Source organism: Erinaceus europaeus, chromosome 12 (genome assembly GCF_950295315.1).
Source record: "Erinaceus europaeus chromosome 12, mEriEur2.1, whole genome shotgun sequence".
Lineage (NCBI taxonomy): Eukaryota > Metazoa > Chordata > Mammalia > Eulipotyphla > Erinaceidae > Erinaceus > Erinaceus europaeus.
In genome coordinates this window covers 40,865,945-40,881,109 of record NC_080173.1, presented here as the reverse complement: position 1 = coordinate 40,881,109, position 15,165 = coordinate 40,865,945, and the positions used below count along the sequence as shown (strand labels likewise).

The 15,165-nt window shown below is 45.5% G+C and overlaps 1 protein-coding gene across 1 annotated transcript in view; it reads left to right on the top strand.

The window, feature by feature from the left end:
- NT5M (5',3'-nucleotidase, mitochondrial) overlaps positions 1-15,165 on the top strand; it is a 28,330-nt gene that overhangs the window by 11,839 nt on the left and 1,326 nt on the right. The window contains exons 2-4 of the mRNA XM_007526222.3: positions 1,205-1,305; positions 14,071-14,131; positions 14,447-14,561. Of these exons, the coding sequence (XP_007526284.2) occupies positions 1,205-1,305; positions 14,071-14,131; positions 14,447-14,561 (277 nt within the window). The remainder of the gene's footprint in view (positions 1-1,204; positions 1,306-14,070; positions 14,132-14,446; positions 14,562-15,165) is intronic.

The following is a 15,165-nucleotide window of genomic DNA, read 5'->3' as shown; positions in this document are numbered from 1 at the left end:
AGAGAGAAAGAGAGAGGTTAAGGGAGACCATAGCACCAAAGCTTCCTTCAGTGCATTGGGAGGCCATGCTTGAACCTAGGTCATGCAAAGCAGCACAATGTCCAAATAAGTCAACTTGCTGGCTTCCTACTTCTTAAAAAGCATTTTATTTATTTATTTATTTATTTATTTATTTATTTGAGTTGAGAGAAGTTGAGTGGGGAGGAGGAGAGTGATACCACAACACTGCTTCACAGTTTGTAAAGCTTCTCCCCCTGCAGATGGGGAGCAGTGGTCTGAACCTGGGCCCTTGCACAGGGTAACATGTCTGCTCTACCAAGTGCACCACCACCTCACCCCTATTTTTTGTTTTTAAATAGGCTACTTCTTGTTATCCTGCCACATAAAACAGTAAATGGCCGATGGGAGCAAGGAGCACAAAGCCCTGCCCACAGGTCTTCTTCATGCTCTTACCCATCAAGGGAAAGCAGGGCTCTTAAGGATCTAAGCATCTCTCCAGCTCTCATATTTCAGTGATGCTAGTATTTGTAGTGTTGGGGTGGGACCTACTCCGCCCTTGGAGCACCCATACTGCCTCCTGCCCATAGCACCACCTGGGTTCTCCAGCACTGCTGGCCTCAGCAGGTCCCTGCTGAATCCTTTTTTTTTTTCCTCCAGGGTTGTTGCTGGGCTCGGTGCCTGCACCATGAATCCACCGCTCCTGGAGGCCATTTTTTCCCCTTTTGTTGCCCTTGTTGTTGTAGCCTTGTTGTGGTTATTATTATTGCCATTGTTGATGTTGTTCATTGTTGGATAGGACAGAGAGAAATGGAGAGCCGAGGGGAAGACAGAGGGGGAGAGAAAGATAGACACCTGCAGACCTGCTCCACTGCCCGTTAAGCGACTCCCCTGCAGGTGGGGAACCGGGGGCTCAAACTGGGATCCCTATGCCGGTCCCTGCGCCTTGTGCCACATGCGCTTAACCCACTGCGCCACTGCAGACCTCCCTGCTGAATCCTTATACAAATCCCATCCTCCCTGGAGCAGGCCCAGAGCCCCTAAACTCTAAGCAAACTCCCCACACCTGAAACATGCCTCAGGGTGTGTGTAGGGGTGAAGCCCTCAGGGAGCCACTCTCTTCTTTAGACATGTCCCCATTTCCCCCCACTAGGGGAGTCCACCTGCTGAGGTCCCTGCAAGTCACCCACTTCTCTTGTCTTTTTAGGAGAAGGCCATCAGCATATGGGAATCAGAAAACTTCTTCTTAGACCTTGAGCCTCTGCCAGGGGCGGTTGAAGCTGTGAAGGAGATGGCCAACCTGAAGAAGTAAGTGTATCTGCAGCCCAGCCCTATGCTCGGCCAACACTACATCTGTCTTCTGCCCCCCTCATCTGTCTCCTTCCCTCTTTGCTCCTCACTCTCCACATGGGATTATGCTTATTTCATCTTTACTGGACTAGATTAAAAAAAAAAACTAACTGAATAAAATGGACTCCAGTAATAATGGCAGTGATCCTAACTAGACCTGTTTTTAATTTAATTTAATTAACTTATTTTCGTTACTGCTCAGCTCTGGCTTATGTTGGTACAGGGAACTGAATCTGGGACCTCTGGTGTTTTCAGGCATGAAAGTCTTCAACAGAATCACTATGCTAAGGGGGCAGGTGGTGGTGCATCTGGTTGAGCATACATGTTACCATGTGGAAGGACTCCAGGTTCAAGCCCCCAGTCCCCACCTGTAGGGGGAAAGCTTCACAAATGGTGAAGAAATGCTGCACATGTTTCCCCTCCCTCCTTCCTTCTCTCTTTTTATCCCTCTCTTCCTCCCTCTCAATTTTTATCCTCTATCCAAAATAAATAAATCTTAAGAAAAAGAACCATTATGCTATCTCCCCCACCCTTTTAAAATTTAATTAATTAAACATTTTATCAGAGCACTACTCAGTTTATGGTGGTACTGGGGATTGAACCTGGGACCTCAGAGCCTCAGGCATGAACGTCTTTTTGCAGAACCATCCCTAGCCCTCTAATTTTCCTGGTTCTGTGGATGTGCAAAGTTCGATGATTCCACAGGCTTCTGAGCTGTCATAGCGTGCCAGTGGTGTAAAGCTGGATGAGACATGCTCTTGGAGAGCTGGCAGTCCCTCTAGAATGTAGATGTGAGGCAGAGTCATCCCACTAAAGGTGATCAGAGGTTGTACTAAGTGCTGAAAAGAACCAAGTGTCATAGGCAAGCTGGTGAGCAAGGGTGGTGAAGAAAGAGTGTATTTTAAAGTGTTGTAGGAGATACTTCTGTTTTGCTTTAGGGAGTTAATTGGTGTCGCTGTCGGCCCGCAACAACGACACGGACACCAGAATCTTCTTCCTCAATTTCCCTTTATTTCCTTCTTATGGCTACCTTAAGTACCTTTCACTGTTACATAGTCAGCCAATGGGCATTAAGCAAGCATGCAGCATTCATAGATCATGCAGCCTTCTACCAATCATAAAACAGTTCACGTGTACAGCACGCAGTCTGTTCAGTTGGATCGTCCAACTTCCGCAAAGTTGTTTACCACTTTACTGGTTTAGCCACCACATGGCCGGCACCATCTTAGGGGCATGATGTGCAGTGTCATTATGGCTCCCGACAGCTCCCCCGTTTATATATAATAAAATGAGCAGGGGACCATGCCTGTCTTAGGTTGTCCCAGACTGTTCGTACCCTTACCCGTCTTCAGCGGCCGGGCAGCTTGGCACACCGCCTGTCTTAGGTTGGTATAGGAACCCCAGGGAACTTACCCGTCTTTGGCTACTGGTCCAGCATGCTTAGCCAGATTTGAGGGGTCTCTCCACCTTGGATAGCCAACATGGCCTGGACCATAATTTGTCGTTCGACTCGAGCCTGTGCTCTGAGATGACACAGACTAATAAAGGCCCAGGATGATGGCACCCACAAGCGCTGTCCCGAGGACCCCTACTCCAGCCCATTCTTTTAGGTGGGAGACTGCCGAGAGCACATAAGCGGCAAACTCTTTTGCCATGGCAATCTGCACTTTGGTGGTATTAATGGAGAAAATTTGGCGTCTCATGGTCTTGGTCAGCGTGTCAAACTCAGCGGACCAGGTGCCACTGAGCATCAGGGATAATCGCCTGGAGTGATTAGCTGCCAGACTGTTATTGACCCATGCCGTACTGGTGACTCACACTCCAGGCATGCTCCGCACGCAATGAGCAGCCAGCATACCCTCTATTTGCTCAACTGACTCTTGGAGAAGGTCTACCCTTTGGTTCACAATCATGATACCTGCTCTGAGTTGTTGAACAACAGCTAGATTGGTTTGTAAGGCCTCGGCCGTGGATGCGGTGAGATTATTTAGAGCTTCTGCAGTAGGTATGCTGGTAGCTAGGGAAATGCCTGCCGCCGTGGCAGCAGTGGCAGATACAGCAATGGCAGCAACAATTGCCGCTGTGATGCCAAAATCTCGCCTGGGGCGGAGCAAAATCTCTAACTCTCCTTCCTCTATCTTAGTGGGTACAGGGAGATAAGTGGGTACCCTGGCCACTACAGCTGTGCCCATACCTTTCCAACATTGTTACATCTCCCTGACTTACAAGGCAGCCGGGTGGTATTAACCGAAGCATGAACAATGAACGTGAACGGGGGCTGTACACATACAGGTGTAGGGGGAAATTCAATGTAGCATTGCATTCAGAAGGAGAAACATTAGTTTCAAACGTCTCTCTGGGAGTATAAGAATAGGTGCAGTTTTTCCACGTAGCCCCCCGCACAAAGGAGAAAGGGGAAATGTCCGAGCAACCCCCGCCCGAGGTGCAGAACAGCCACACTTGCCAAGGGTTGACTGGGGCACCCTGCGTGGGATTGCCAAAGGAGTAGTTATATCCTCCAAAAGAGCTGTTGCTAAAGGTCGGGAACCTGCAAGGTGGAGTTGCACACCCGACGGCAGACCCGAGGGACAGTGGCAGAAGTCACTGTGACTGCCCAGGGGCGCCCGGAGCTATTGGAGAAATGTCCCAGGGTCTGATTCAAAGGCGTCACGCAGGGTCCGACAGAGTCTGCCGAGACCCCGGGGGCTTGAAAGCAGACAGTCCCTTGGAGTAGAAAGTCCGTGGTATTGAAGTATCCTGTGGCCGGGTCGAAAGGCACTGTAGGAAGTCCTGTGGAGGCATTTGTGGACAGGAAGGCTGGCAGGATTTTGGACTCATTGGTCACTGGCAGGGGGAATGGCCACGCGCGGGCCGGACTCCACAGGGTTCGCGTTTGTGCCCTGGCCGTCGTCATCACCATCATCATGATCAGCAGGGCACGCGGGGGAGTCATCTTTATGCGTCATAGCACGGGTCAACCTTTCCGGGATCCACACAGGCGTCTGCTGATTCTCCCCTCTTTACTAGACAGGATTTCATCAGGGTCCACAATCCTAAAGTTCCCGGCCTCGGGGGCCCCTCCTTGTCCTCTATCTTTCTGAAAACTTCTCCAAGGTGCTCCCATTGCGGGACGGTAAGAAGTCCCTCTTCCAGGAACCATGGAGCGACCTCTTCTACCGTGGACATGAAAGTTCTAATGGTCCCCGTCTTAACGGGGGTCCCATTACTCTTCAGTAATTTCTTAATAGTTCCCTCCATGCGCTGGCTTGACTGAAAGCCTCCCATGGTGACGCCCTGCTTCAAAGCAGCTTAACCTGTGATCACAATCCTGCACTTCTCGCAGCTCCCTAGTCTGTTTGACTAGCTTTCGGTTTACTCACGGACCATTTTGAGATTCCCGGGTTTCGGCACCACTTGTCGCTGTCGGCCCGCAACAACAGCACGGACACCAGAATCCTCTTCCTTAATTTCCCTTTATTTCCTTCTTATGGCCACCTTAAGTACCTTTCACTGTTACATAGTCAGCCAATGGGCATTAAGCAAGCATGCAGCATTCATAGATCATGCAGCCTTCTACCAATCATAAAAGAGTTCACGTGTACAGCATGCAGTCTGTTCAGTTGGATCGTCCAACTTCCGCAAAGTTGTTTACCACTTTACTGGTTTAACCACCACGTGGCCGGCGCCATCGTAGGGGCGTGATGTGCAGTGTCATTATGGCTCCCGACAAATTGGTTCTATGACTGGAAGTCACACTCATACATTCTACTGATATCCATTAGTAGTTACAGACCATGTGCTTCCCAGTGGCACATTGGGTTAAGCATACACATTACAGTGTGCAAGGACCTAGTTAAAAGCCCTGGTTTCCACCTGCAGGTAGAAAGCTTCACGAGTGGTGAAGTAGGGCTGCAGGTGTCTCTCTGTCTCTTTCCCTCCCTATCTCATCTCCCTGCTCACTTTATCTCTTTCTCTATCCAATAATAAGTAAATAAGAATATTAAAAAAAAAAAAAGAAAGATCAGGGGGCCAGGCAGTGGTGCACCAAGTTAAGCGCACATAGTATGAAACACAAGAACTTACATGAGGATCCCAGTTTGAGCCCTGGCTCCTCATCTGCAGGAAGGACACTTCACAAGAGGTGAAGCAGGTCTGCATGTGTCTGTCATTCCTTCCCCATTTCTATCTTCCCCTTCTCTCTCAGTTTCTCTCTATCCTATCCAATAAAATGGAAAAAATGACCCCGAGGAGCAGTGAATTCGTAGTGCAGGCACTTCTTCTTCTAGCGTTTGCCCTTCTTCCATAGCCAGTCAACAGCGTCAGGTTGAGCCTGATGTAAAGTTTCGAGACCTCCTTTGAATCTGGAGGGGTGGCAGTCATTGACTGAGCCCCAGCGACAACTCTGGAGGCAAAAAAATATATATATAAACTACAACAACAATAAAACAACAAGGGCAACAAAAGGGGGAAAAGCAAATTAAAAATAAAGAAATATTTTTAAAAAAGCGTTCAGAAAGTGTTTTAAAAAAGAACTTAAGGGCGGAGGGTAGGTAGCATAATGGTTATGCAAAGAGACTGTCATACTTGAGGCTCCAAAACCCCAGGTTCAGTCCCCCACACCACCATAAGCCAGAGCTGAGCAGTGCTCTGGTTAAAAAAAAAACTTAAAAAACAGCCTTTATATAATTGATTCTCATGCTGTATACCATTTTATTATTTAAATATTTTTTTATATATATATATATATATATATATATATATATAGAGAGAGAGAGAGAGAGAGAGAGAGAACTACAAAACATCATTCTGGCACATGATGTCAGGGATAAAACTCAAGACTTCATTCTTGAAAATCCAATACTTTATCACCCACACCACCTCCTGGGTCGTTACTTTATATTATGAAAGGTTTACTGCATTTTATTTGTAAAGACTAATTTATAAGAGATGGTATGAGAGACAAACAGAGCATCACTTTGGCACATGTGACACTGGGACCAAACTTAGGATCTCATGTTTGAGAGTCTGACACTTTATTCACTGCACCAGCTTCTGGGCTGTACCATACACCCCAACAAGAAACATGGGGGGGGGGCAGTAAAATAGCTCACTTGGATAGTGCACTGCTTTGCCATGTGCATGACCTAGTTTGAGTCTGGCCTCCACCATGTTGAAAGAAGTCTTGGTGTTGTGGTCTCTTTTACTCTCTGTCTCACTGTGGCTTATCTAAAACAAACAGACAAACAAAACCTAGGGGACTGGGAAATGACTTGCTTTGTAGAGCACACACTTTACCATGTTTGAGGACCCAGGTTCAAGTCTCTGGCCACCACAAGAAAGCAGCATACAAAAAGGAAGCTTCACAAGTGGTTCTGTGATGTCTCTCCTCTCTCTCTCTCTCTCTTTTTAAAATTTTTAATATTTATTTTCTCTTTTGTTGCCCTTATTGTTTTTTTATTGTTGTTGTAGTTATTATTGTTGTTGTTACTGATGTCATCGTTGTTATATAGGACAGAGAAAAATGGAGAGAGGAGGGGAAGACAGAGAGGGGGAGAGAAACATAGACACCTGCAGACCTGCTTCACCACTTGTGAAGCGACTCCCCTGCAGGTGGGGAGCCGGGGGCTGGAACCGGGATCCTTGCGCAGGTTCTTGTGCTTCGCACCCTGTGTGCTTAACCCGCTGTGCTACCGCCCGACTCCCTCTCCTCTCTTTCTCTCTCTTTCTCTCTGTCTCTCTAACTGGAAATACAGAAAGAGCCCACCAGGAGTGGTGAAGTCATGTAGGTGAGAAGCCCCGGCAGAATGCTGGTGATGATGAAAAAACAAACAAAACAAACCCAGGTTCAGTCCCCTGCACCACCGTAAGCCAGAGCTGAGCAGTGCTCTGGTAAAAATAGTTAATTAAAATTAATTAATTAAAAACCAAACCCTGTAACTGTTAATCATCATACACTTATGTTCTTTTGTATCTTTATTTATTATTATTTTTTATTGCCACCAGTTATCTCTGGGGCACTATGAATCCACTATTCCCAGTGGCCATTTTATCCCCCTTTTCTTTTTATTTGATAGGATAGGAATTGAGAGTGGAGAGGATGATAGAGAGGGAGAGAGACAAAGAGAGACACCTGTAGCACCGCTTCACTGCTTGTGAAGCTTCCCCCCTGCAGATGTTGGATCAGGGGCATGAACTCAGGTCCTTATACATGCTAATGTGTTCACTCTACCTCATGTGCCACCACCCAGATTTTCCCTTTGTATCTTCATAAATTTGATTATTTTGGACATTTCCTTTTTGTTTGACTTTATTAACTCACTATGTTTCCAGTGTTCAGTCTTGTGGCAAAATCAGTACTTCATTCCTTTTCATTGCTGAATAGTACTTCACCATGTGAATATGCCACATTTTGCTCATTCATTCATCAGTTGATGAACATTTTGATTTTTCTACTTTGAAAAATTATGAATAGTATTGCTGTGTGTGTGTGTGTGTGTGTGTATGTGTGCATTCATTTTTATTAGGTATTTTACCTAGAGCTAGAATTACTTAATCATATGGCAAATCCATGTTTAGCATTTGGAGATCTGCCAAACTATTTTTCTTTTTTTAAAAAAAAAATAGTTGTTTTTTATTAGGGACAGAGAAAAAGCAAGAAGGGTGGGAGAAGATAGAAAGGAAGAGAGTCAGAGGGATAACCTCAGCCCTGCTTCACCACTTGTGAAGCTTTCCCTCTGCAGGTGGGGACTGGGGGTTTGAACCTGGGTCCTTATTGCATTGTAATACATGGGCTCAACTAGGTACACCACCACTTGGCCCCTCAAAGTATCTTTCAGAATGATCACATCATTCTCACATTATGGAAGGAGATTACACTTTCTCCACAGTTTCATTAATGCTTGTCTGTTTTTATTCTGGTCATCAACAATTGTGAAGTGATATATCATTATGGTCATTATGTTTTCATTTCTGTGATGGCTAACATTGTTTACCTTTGTGTGTTTTAGCATTGTTTTTATCTTATTTTATTTATTTATCTTTTATATTATTATTTATTTTGTCTCCAAGGTTATTGCTGGGTTATTGCTGGTGCCTGCATGAACCTACTGCTCCTGGAGGCTTTTTTTTTTTTTTAATTTCTTTATTTGGGAATTAATGTTTTACATTCGACTGTAAATACAATAGTGTGTACATGCGTAACATTTCCCAGTTTTCCATATAACAATACAACCCCCACTAGGTCCTCTGTCATCCTTTTTGGACTTGTATTCCCCCCCAAGGAGGCTTTTTCCCCCCCTTTTGTTGCCCTTGTTCATTGTTGTTGTTGTTATTATTGCTATTGCTGTTGTTGTTGTTGTTGGATAGGACAGAAAGAAATCAAGAGAGGAGGGAAGACAGAGAGTGGGAGAGAAAGATAGACACCTGAAGACCTGCTTCACTGCTTATGAAGAGGACCCCCTGCAGGTGGGGAGCCGGGGGCTTGAACTGGGATTCTTAGTCCGGTCCTTGCACTTTGTGCCATGTGCACTTAACCCGCTGCACTACTGCCTGGACCTCTGTTTTTATTTTATTTAGTGTATTTGATAGAACAAAGAGAAATTCATAGGGTGAGGGGAGATAGATAGATAGGCAGACAGACTGACATGCAGCATTGCTTTACCAGTTATGAAGCTTCCCCCAAGTAGGTGGGGACAGGAGGCTTGAACCCTGGTCTTTGTGCACAGTAACATGTGCAATAAACCAGATGTGCCACCACCCAGCCCCCTTTTTGTGTTCTTATATACATTTTGTATATATTTTTGAGGAGTATTTGTTCAAATCACTTGCTAAGCTTTTTTTCAATCAGTTTATTTACCTTTTTTTCTTGCCAACTGGTGAGGGTTCTCTAGGTACTCCAGATAACAAATTTCTTAGCAGAAACGTGATCTTTAAATATATTCTGTCTTTCTAGATGGTGGCCTTTGAAATATAAATGTGTTTATTTTGTGGCTTAATGTGTCTTCTTCTTTTTTAATTTTAAAAAAATATTTATTCCCGGGCAGGGGTAGATAGCATAATGGTTATGCAAACAGACTGTCATGCCTGAGACTTTGAAGTCCCAGGTTCAATCCCCTGCACCACCATAAACCAGAGTTGATCAGTGCTCTGGTAAAAATAAAAAAAAAAAAAATATTTATTCCCTTTTGTTGCCTTTGTTGTTTTATTGTTGTAGTTATTATTGTTGCTGTTATTGATGTTGTTGTTTTTGGATAGGACAGAGAGAAATGGAGAGAGGATGGGAAGACAGAGAAGGGAAAGAGAAAGATAGACATCTGCAGACCTGCTTCACCACCTGTGAAGCGGCTCCCCTGCAGGTGGGGAGCCAGGGGCTGGAACCAGGATCCTTGAGCAGGTCATTGCGCTTTGCGCCACCTGCACTTAACCCTCTGCACTACCACCTGACTCCCTTAATGTGTCTTCTTGTGTCACTTGTGTATAGTTGTCATGTCGAAAAGTCTTTTGCATAATCCAAAGTTACCATGATTTGCTCCTGTGTTTCACAGTTTAATTCTTCTGTTTAGACCTTTGATCTGTTTTGAATTAATTTTTGTATAAGGTATAATGAAGGGTATCATTTCATTCTTGTGCATATGGATGTCTCATGGAAAACCATTTGTTTAAAAGATGCTCCTTGGTGGCTGGGAAGATATAATGGTTTTGCAAAAAGACTGAGACTCTGAGGTCTCAGGTTCAATCCCTTACACTACCAGAAGCCAGAGCTGAGCTGGGGTATGTTAAACAAACAAACAAAATAAAAACCCAACTCTCTCAGAGCAGGAAGTAGCTCACCTGCCAGAGCATACATCCTACTGTGAGTGAGGCCCTGGGTTCCAGCCCTGGCACCACATGGAAGCACTATGGATAACACCAGGGAACTCCATGGATAATTGGGCATACTGTGGTGCTTCTCCTCTCCCCCTTCTCTGTCTCTTCTATCTGTATAAAATAAAGAATAGAAAATTGGACTGCTTTGTCATACATTCAGCTGAGATTTGAGCCAGCACTGGAGGAAGCTTAGGTGCTGTGGTATCTCTCTCCCTTTCTCTCCCTTTCAGTCACTGACTTAAAAAATGTTTGGGCATTCTTTATATCATGTAAATGCCCTCCCCAGGGTCAACATTCAGAATTCTGACATAATAAATGGGGATCAGAGCGACACAGTGCCTAGAGCTTGAGTTGAATTGTACAAGTGTTTGGCCAGTAACTTACCTTTGACTTTGAGTTCAGGTCCTTCAGAGGCGTATGCTTCAGGGAGGCTTATGATTGGAACTGGATTTACAGTGGCTTATAACTTCTTCCATCTGCCACAAGAGTCTCAAAAGGTAAAGGGTATGTGTGTTTGCACTGGAGCTTTTCAGAGCTCTATTCTTGGCCAGATCTGCATCTCCTGAACCTCATTCAGTGGTTGCTTAGGGGAGATGCATGAGTTGGAGGTTGGGAGGAGCTTGGCTATCTCATCTCAGGTCAACCTCCTCAAGGCTACAGTTCTTAGATGTTAGGCCTCAACCCTGGTCTTGGTGTCTTTATCTGTAATGATGATGAGAGGTCCTCTGCTATGCCCAATAGTTAGTAGGTGAGAGAGAGATAAAGAGAGAGAGAGAGAATACCAGATCATCACTCTGGCATAGGCAGTGCCAGGGATTGAACTCAGAACCTCATGTTCCCAAGTTAGATCTACTATGCAGTCTTTCAAGTTGCAAGAAAGAGACCACAACACCAAAGCTTCCTCCAACATGGTGAGGGCTGGGCTCAAACCTGGGTCTCACACATGACAAAGCAGTGCTCTGTCCAAGCCAGCTTACACAGCCTTCTTTAACCAAAGCAGTGTAGGAAACATCAAGCAATGGAAATTTCTTTCCTATAGGACTTTCCAGAGCTTTTTGTATGACTTCCACCAAGAATGCTGCCTTCTTCCATTGTATTTTAGCCTGGAATCTCCTCTCCCCTACCCCCCCCCCCCATATTTTTCTCCACAGCTTCCCAATTAACTCTTTTTTTCAGAAACCATAGACTGGAATGGTAGCCTAGACCCTGTCATTGGTCCTTTCCTCCTTCTTTTGTTCTTAACTGGGCAGTAGCTTCCTATAGGTGGGCAGTGCTTAAGGCCTGGGTGAGGGGTAGGCCCAGTTAGTGTCAAAGTGAGCATTCCTGTGTCTGTTGAAGCAGAGAGGAAGGCTCAGTGCTTCAGTGGATGGAGATTTGTCAAGCATACTCTACACCACATGCTGGGCTTTTCCTGGCTGAATCAAAACTACATGCATTGAGCACTGAGAGGTGATACATGCTGCCAGCAAATGAACTACTCATGGAATCATACTCTGACACATGGAATTATACAATGGAATATTACTCAGCAACAGAGAGGCATGAGCATGAATGTGAATGATACTTGCAAACATGCTTTATTTATTTATTTATTTGGCTTCTGGTGGTTCTGGGGATTGAACCTGGGACATCGGAGTCTCAAACGTGAAAATCTTTTTGCACAACCATTATGCTATTGCCCAAGCAAAAACAAGCTTAAGGGAAGGAGCTGTCAACACTCAATTTATAAGAAATAGCAGACTAAGAAATCATAAAGATGGGAAGTGGGAAGGTGGGTTTCTAAATTCATGGACAGGAATAGGTTGTGACTATTACTTGATATAGGATTTCTCTTGGGATAGATGAAAATATCCTAAGATTGATGTGATTATGCAGCTCTGTAATATACTAAAATTCATTGAACTGCTTAAAGTAAACTGGCAGTGTATGAATTATATCTAATGAAACTATTCGGCTGTCAGAAAGTCATGGCACATTTCTGCATAGAAAAACAGAAAAAAAAAAATCAAGACTTTTCCAACAGCCCAGTATTAAAAAGTTAGTCTTTCTGGAGGGCTAGGAGATAGCTCACCTGGTAGAATGCACACTTTATCATGAGTGAGGACCTGTATTTGAACCCCCAGCCTCTATGTGGAAACACCATGTACAGGGAAAGCTTCATGAGGAGAGATGCAGTGCTGTGATGTCTCTCCTCCCTCTGTCTTTTCCTCTCTGTTTCTAACTCTCTAGCTTAAAAATATAAAATATCCTGGAGACACAGCATAATGGCTATGCAAAAGCCTTTCATGCCTGAGGATCTGAAGTCATAGGTTCAACTCCTAGTATCACCATAAACCAGAGCTGTGCAGTGCTCTGGTAAAATAAAATTAAATTAAAAATAATAACTTGCCAAGAATGTGCTCACATGACACCCTTGTGGCAATAAATACAAAAGCATTCTGTATTCCCAATTAAACAAAGGGACTATTGACATTTAACATGAATGAATCCCCCACATCAGGACCAGATGGTGGCACACCTGGTTGAGCACACATGTCAATGGTGACCTGGGTTTGAGCCCCTGCTCCCCACCAACAGAAGGGAAGCTGGTGAAGTGAAGCAGTGCTGCAGGTGTCTTTCTGTCTTCCTCTCTCCCTCCATCTTCCATCTCAATTTCTCTCTGTCTCTGTCCAATAAGTAAATAAAAATAAAATAGGAGGCGAGGCAGTAGCACACTCTGTTGAGCTCACATTATTTTGTACAAGAGTCCCTGCTCCCCACCTGCAGGGGGGATAGTTCACAAGTGGTGAAACAGGTCTGCAGGTGTCTTTCTCTATCCCTCTTTATCTCCCACTCTTACCTCAATGTCTATCTGTCCTATCAAACAAAATAGAAAGAAAAGGAAAAAATGCTGCCTGGAGTGATGGATTTATAATGCTGATAGCAAGCTCCAGTGATAACCCTGGTTGGAAAATAAAATAAAATAAAATAAAATAAAATATCTCCCCCCTTATAATTTTACTAGGTGAAAGAAACCAGACTAATGGGAGTATTTACTCTTGCTATTTGTGAAAAAGTTCTAGAAGATGCAGTCTGACCTATGATAGCAGACAGATTTATGGTTGCCCAGGGCCCACAGATCAGGGGAGGAGCAGGCTGAGTGTTGACCAAGTGGGTTAAGTGTCTGCCATCCTACTTGTGGTAGTCTGCATTTTATACCTGTTAGAGCTCACACAGTACCTTTGAATGTGTGTGTAGTCTATAGCACATCAGCCCTACCTCAGTGAAGCTACTAGTCTACCTGCATGCTGAGTGAAGAATAGCTTGGTGGGGTGGAGTTAGAAGGGAAAAGGCAGGAGAGATACTCAGGGACTGGGCTGGGTGACAGTGGTGGATTCAGCCTTAAAACAGACTTACTTACTTGAGACAAGGAGAGAACCAGAGTATCACTGGCACATGCAGTGCCAGGGGTTGAACTCAGAACCTCACACTGAGAGTCCAATACTCCACCCACTGTGCCATGGTTTTCAGCATTCTGTCTGAGTAGCCAGATGTATGTGCTTTGTCCTCACTGAGTGCCATAGGCAGAATCTGGAAGGTCTTGGAAACTGCCCATGAGTGAAATGTTGTGTAACAAACAAACCAGCTCTGTGTGAGTCCTCCCTCCCTCCCTCCCTCCCTCCCTTCCTTCCTTCCTTCCTTCCTTCCTTCCTTCCTTCCTTCCTTCCTTCCTTCCTTCCTCCAGCTCAGTGGCTTGGGTGCAGCTGGGTCTTGGGATTTAGGGGGGAGCGGCTGTGTGCTCCAGGGTGTGGGGTGCACTGGTGCCCTGGGTGGGGGAGTGGGCAGGCTGGCAGGCTCACTGCCTCTCTGTTCTCACAGCACTGAGGTCTTCATCTGCACCAGTCCCATCAAGATGTATAAATACTGTCCCTACGAGAAGGTGAGCCCCTCCCACACCTGCATGCAAGCTCCCCATTGCCCTTCTGGAAGGAGGCCCTGCAGCCCAGGGGCTTTGTGGACACCCATTTTCATGCCTTCCCAGGCGTCCTAGGACAACTATTTCAATGTGTCCTGTCCCCCTCTCCCCCTCCCTTGTCCTGCCCCCAGGTGGTGGGGGTGGGGTGGGAGGACACTGAGGCGTGACTTCTGTTGCTCCCCAGATCTCCCAGAGGGGAGTAATCACTGCTCTCACCCTCCTGACTGGAGGAGGTGTGGCCTGATGGGTCTCCATCTTTCCTCCTGCCTCCCTCTCCAGTACGCCTGGGTGGAGAAGCATTTCGGCCCTGACTTCCTGGACCAGGTTGTGCTGACCAGAGATAAGACGGTGATTTCTGCAGACCTCCTCATAGATGACCGGGTGGATATCATAGGTGGGTGGCATGGGCATGGAGGGTGGGGTCCAGGTGGGCTCAGCAGCAGGGCCTGGGCTTTGGACTCCCACCCTATCCCAGGGTACCCGAGTCTTGCTTCACCTGGTCCCACGCTGTTATTTATTTATTTTTTCTGTTGTACTGGGGCTTCACTCATACATGAGTCTATCATGATTCTCTCTCTTTGGATTTCATAGAGAATCAGAGGAGAGATACCGCATCACTTGCTCATCTGTGGAGCTTCCCCATGTGCTCTGGTGCTTACCCAGCCCAACTAAAAAAGGGAGGCAGGGCAGGAGATAGCTGACCCAGTAGGTGTTTGTATATGTTATAAGGCATAAGGATCCAGGCTTGAGCCTCTGGCACCACATGGGAACATCATGCATGGGGAGCTTCACAAGTGATGCATGGTGTCTCTCCTTCTCTCCCTCTGTGTTTCTCACTCTTTCTTTTTTTTTTTTTAATGCTTTTTTTTAAAAATATTTATTTTATTTATTCCCTTTTTGTTGCCCTTGTTGTTTTAGTTGTAGTTATTATTGTTGTTGTCGTTGTTGGATAGGACAGACAGAAATGGAGAGAGGGAGGGGAAGACAGAGAGGGGGAG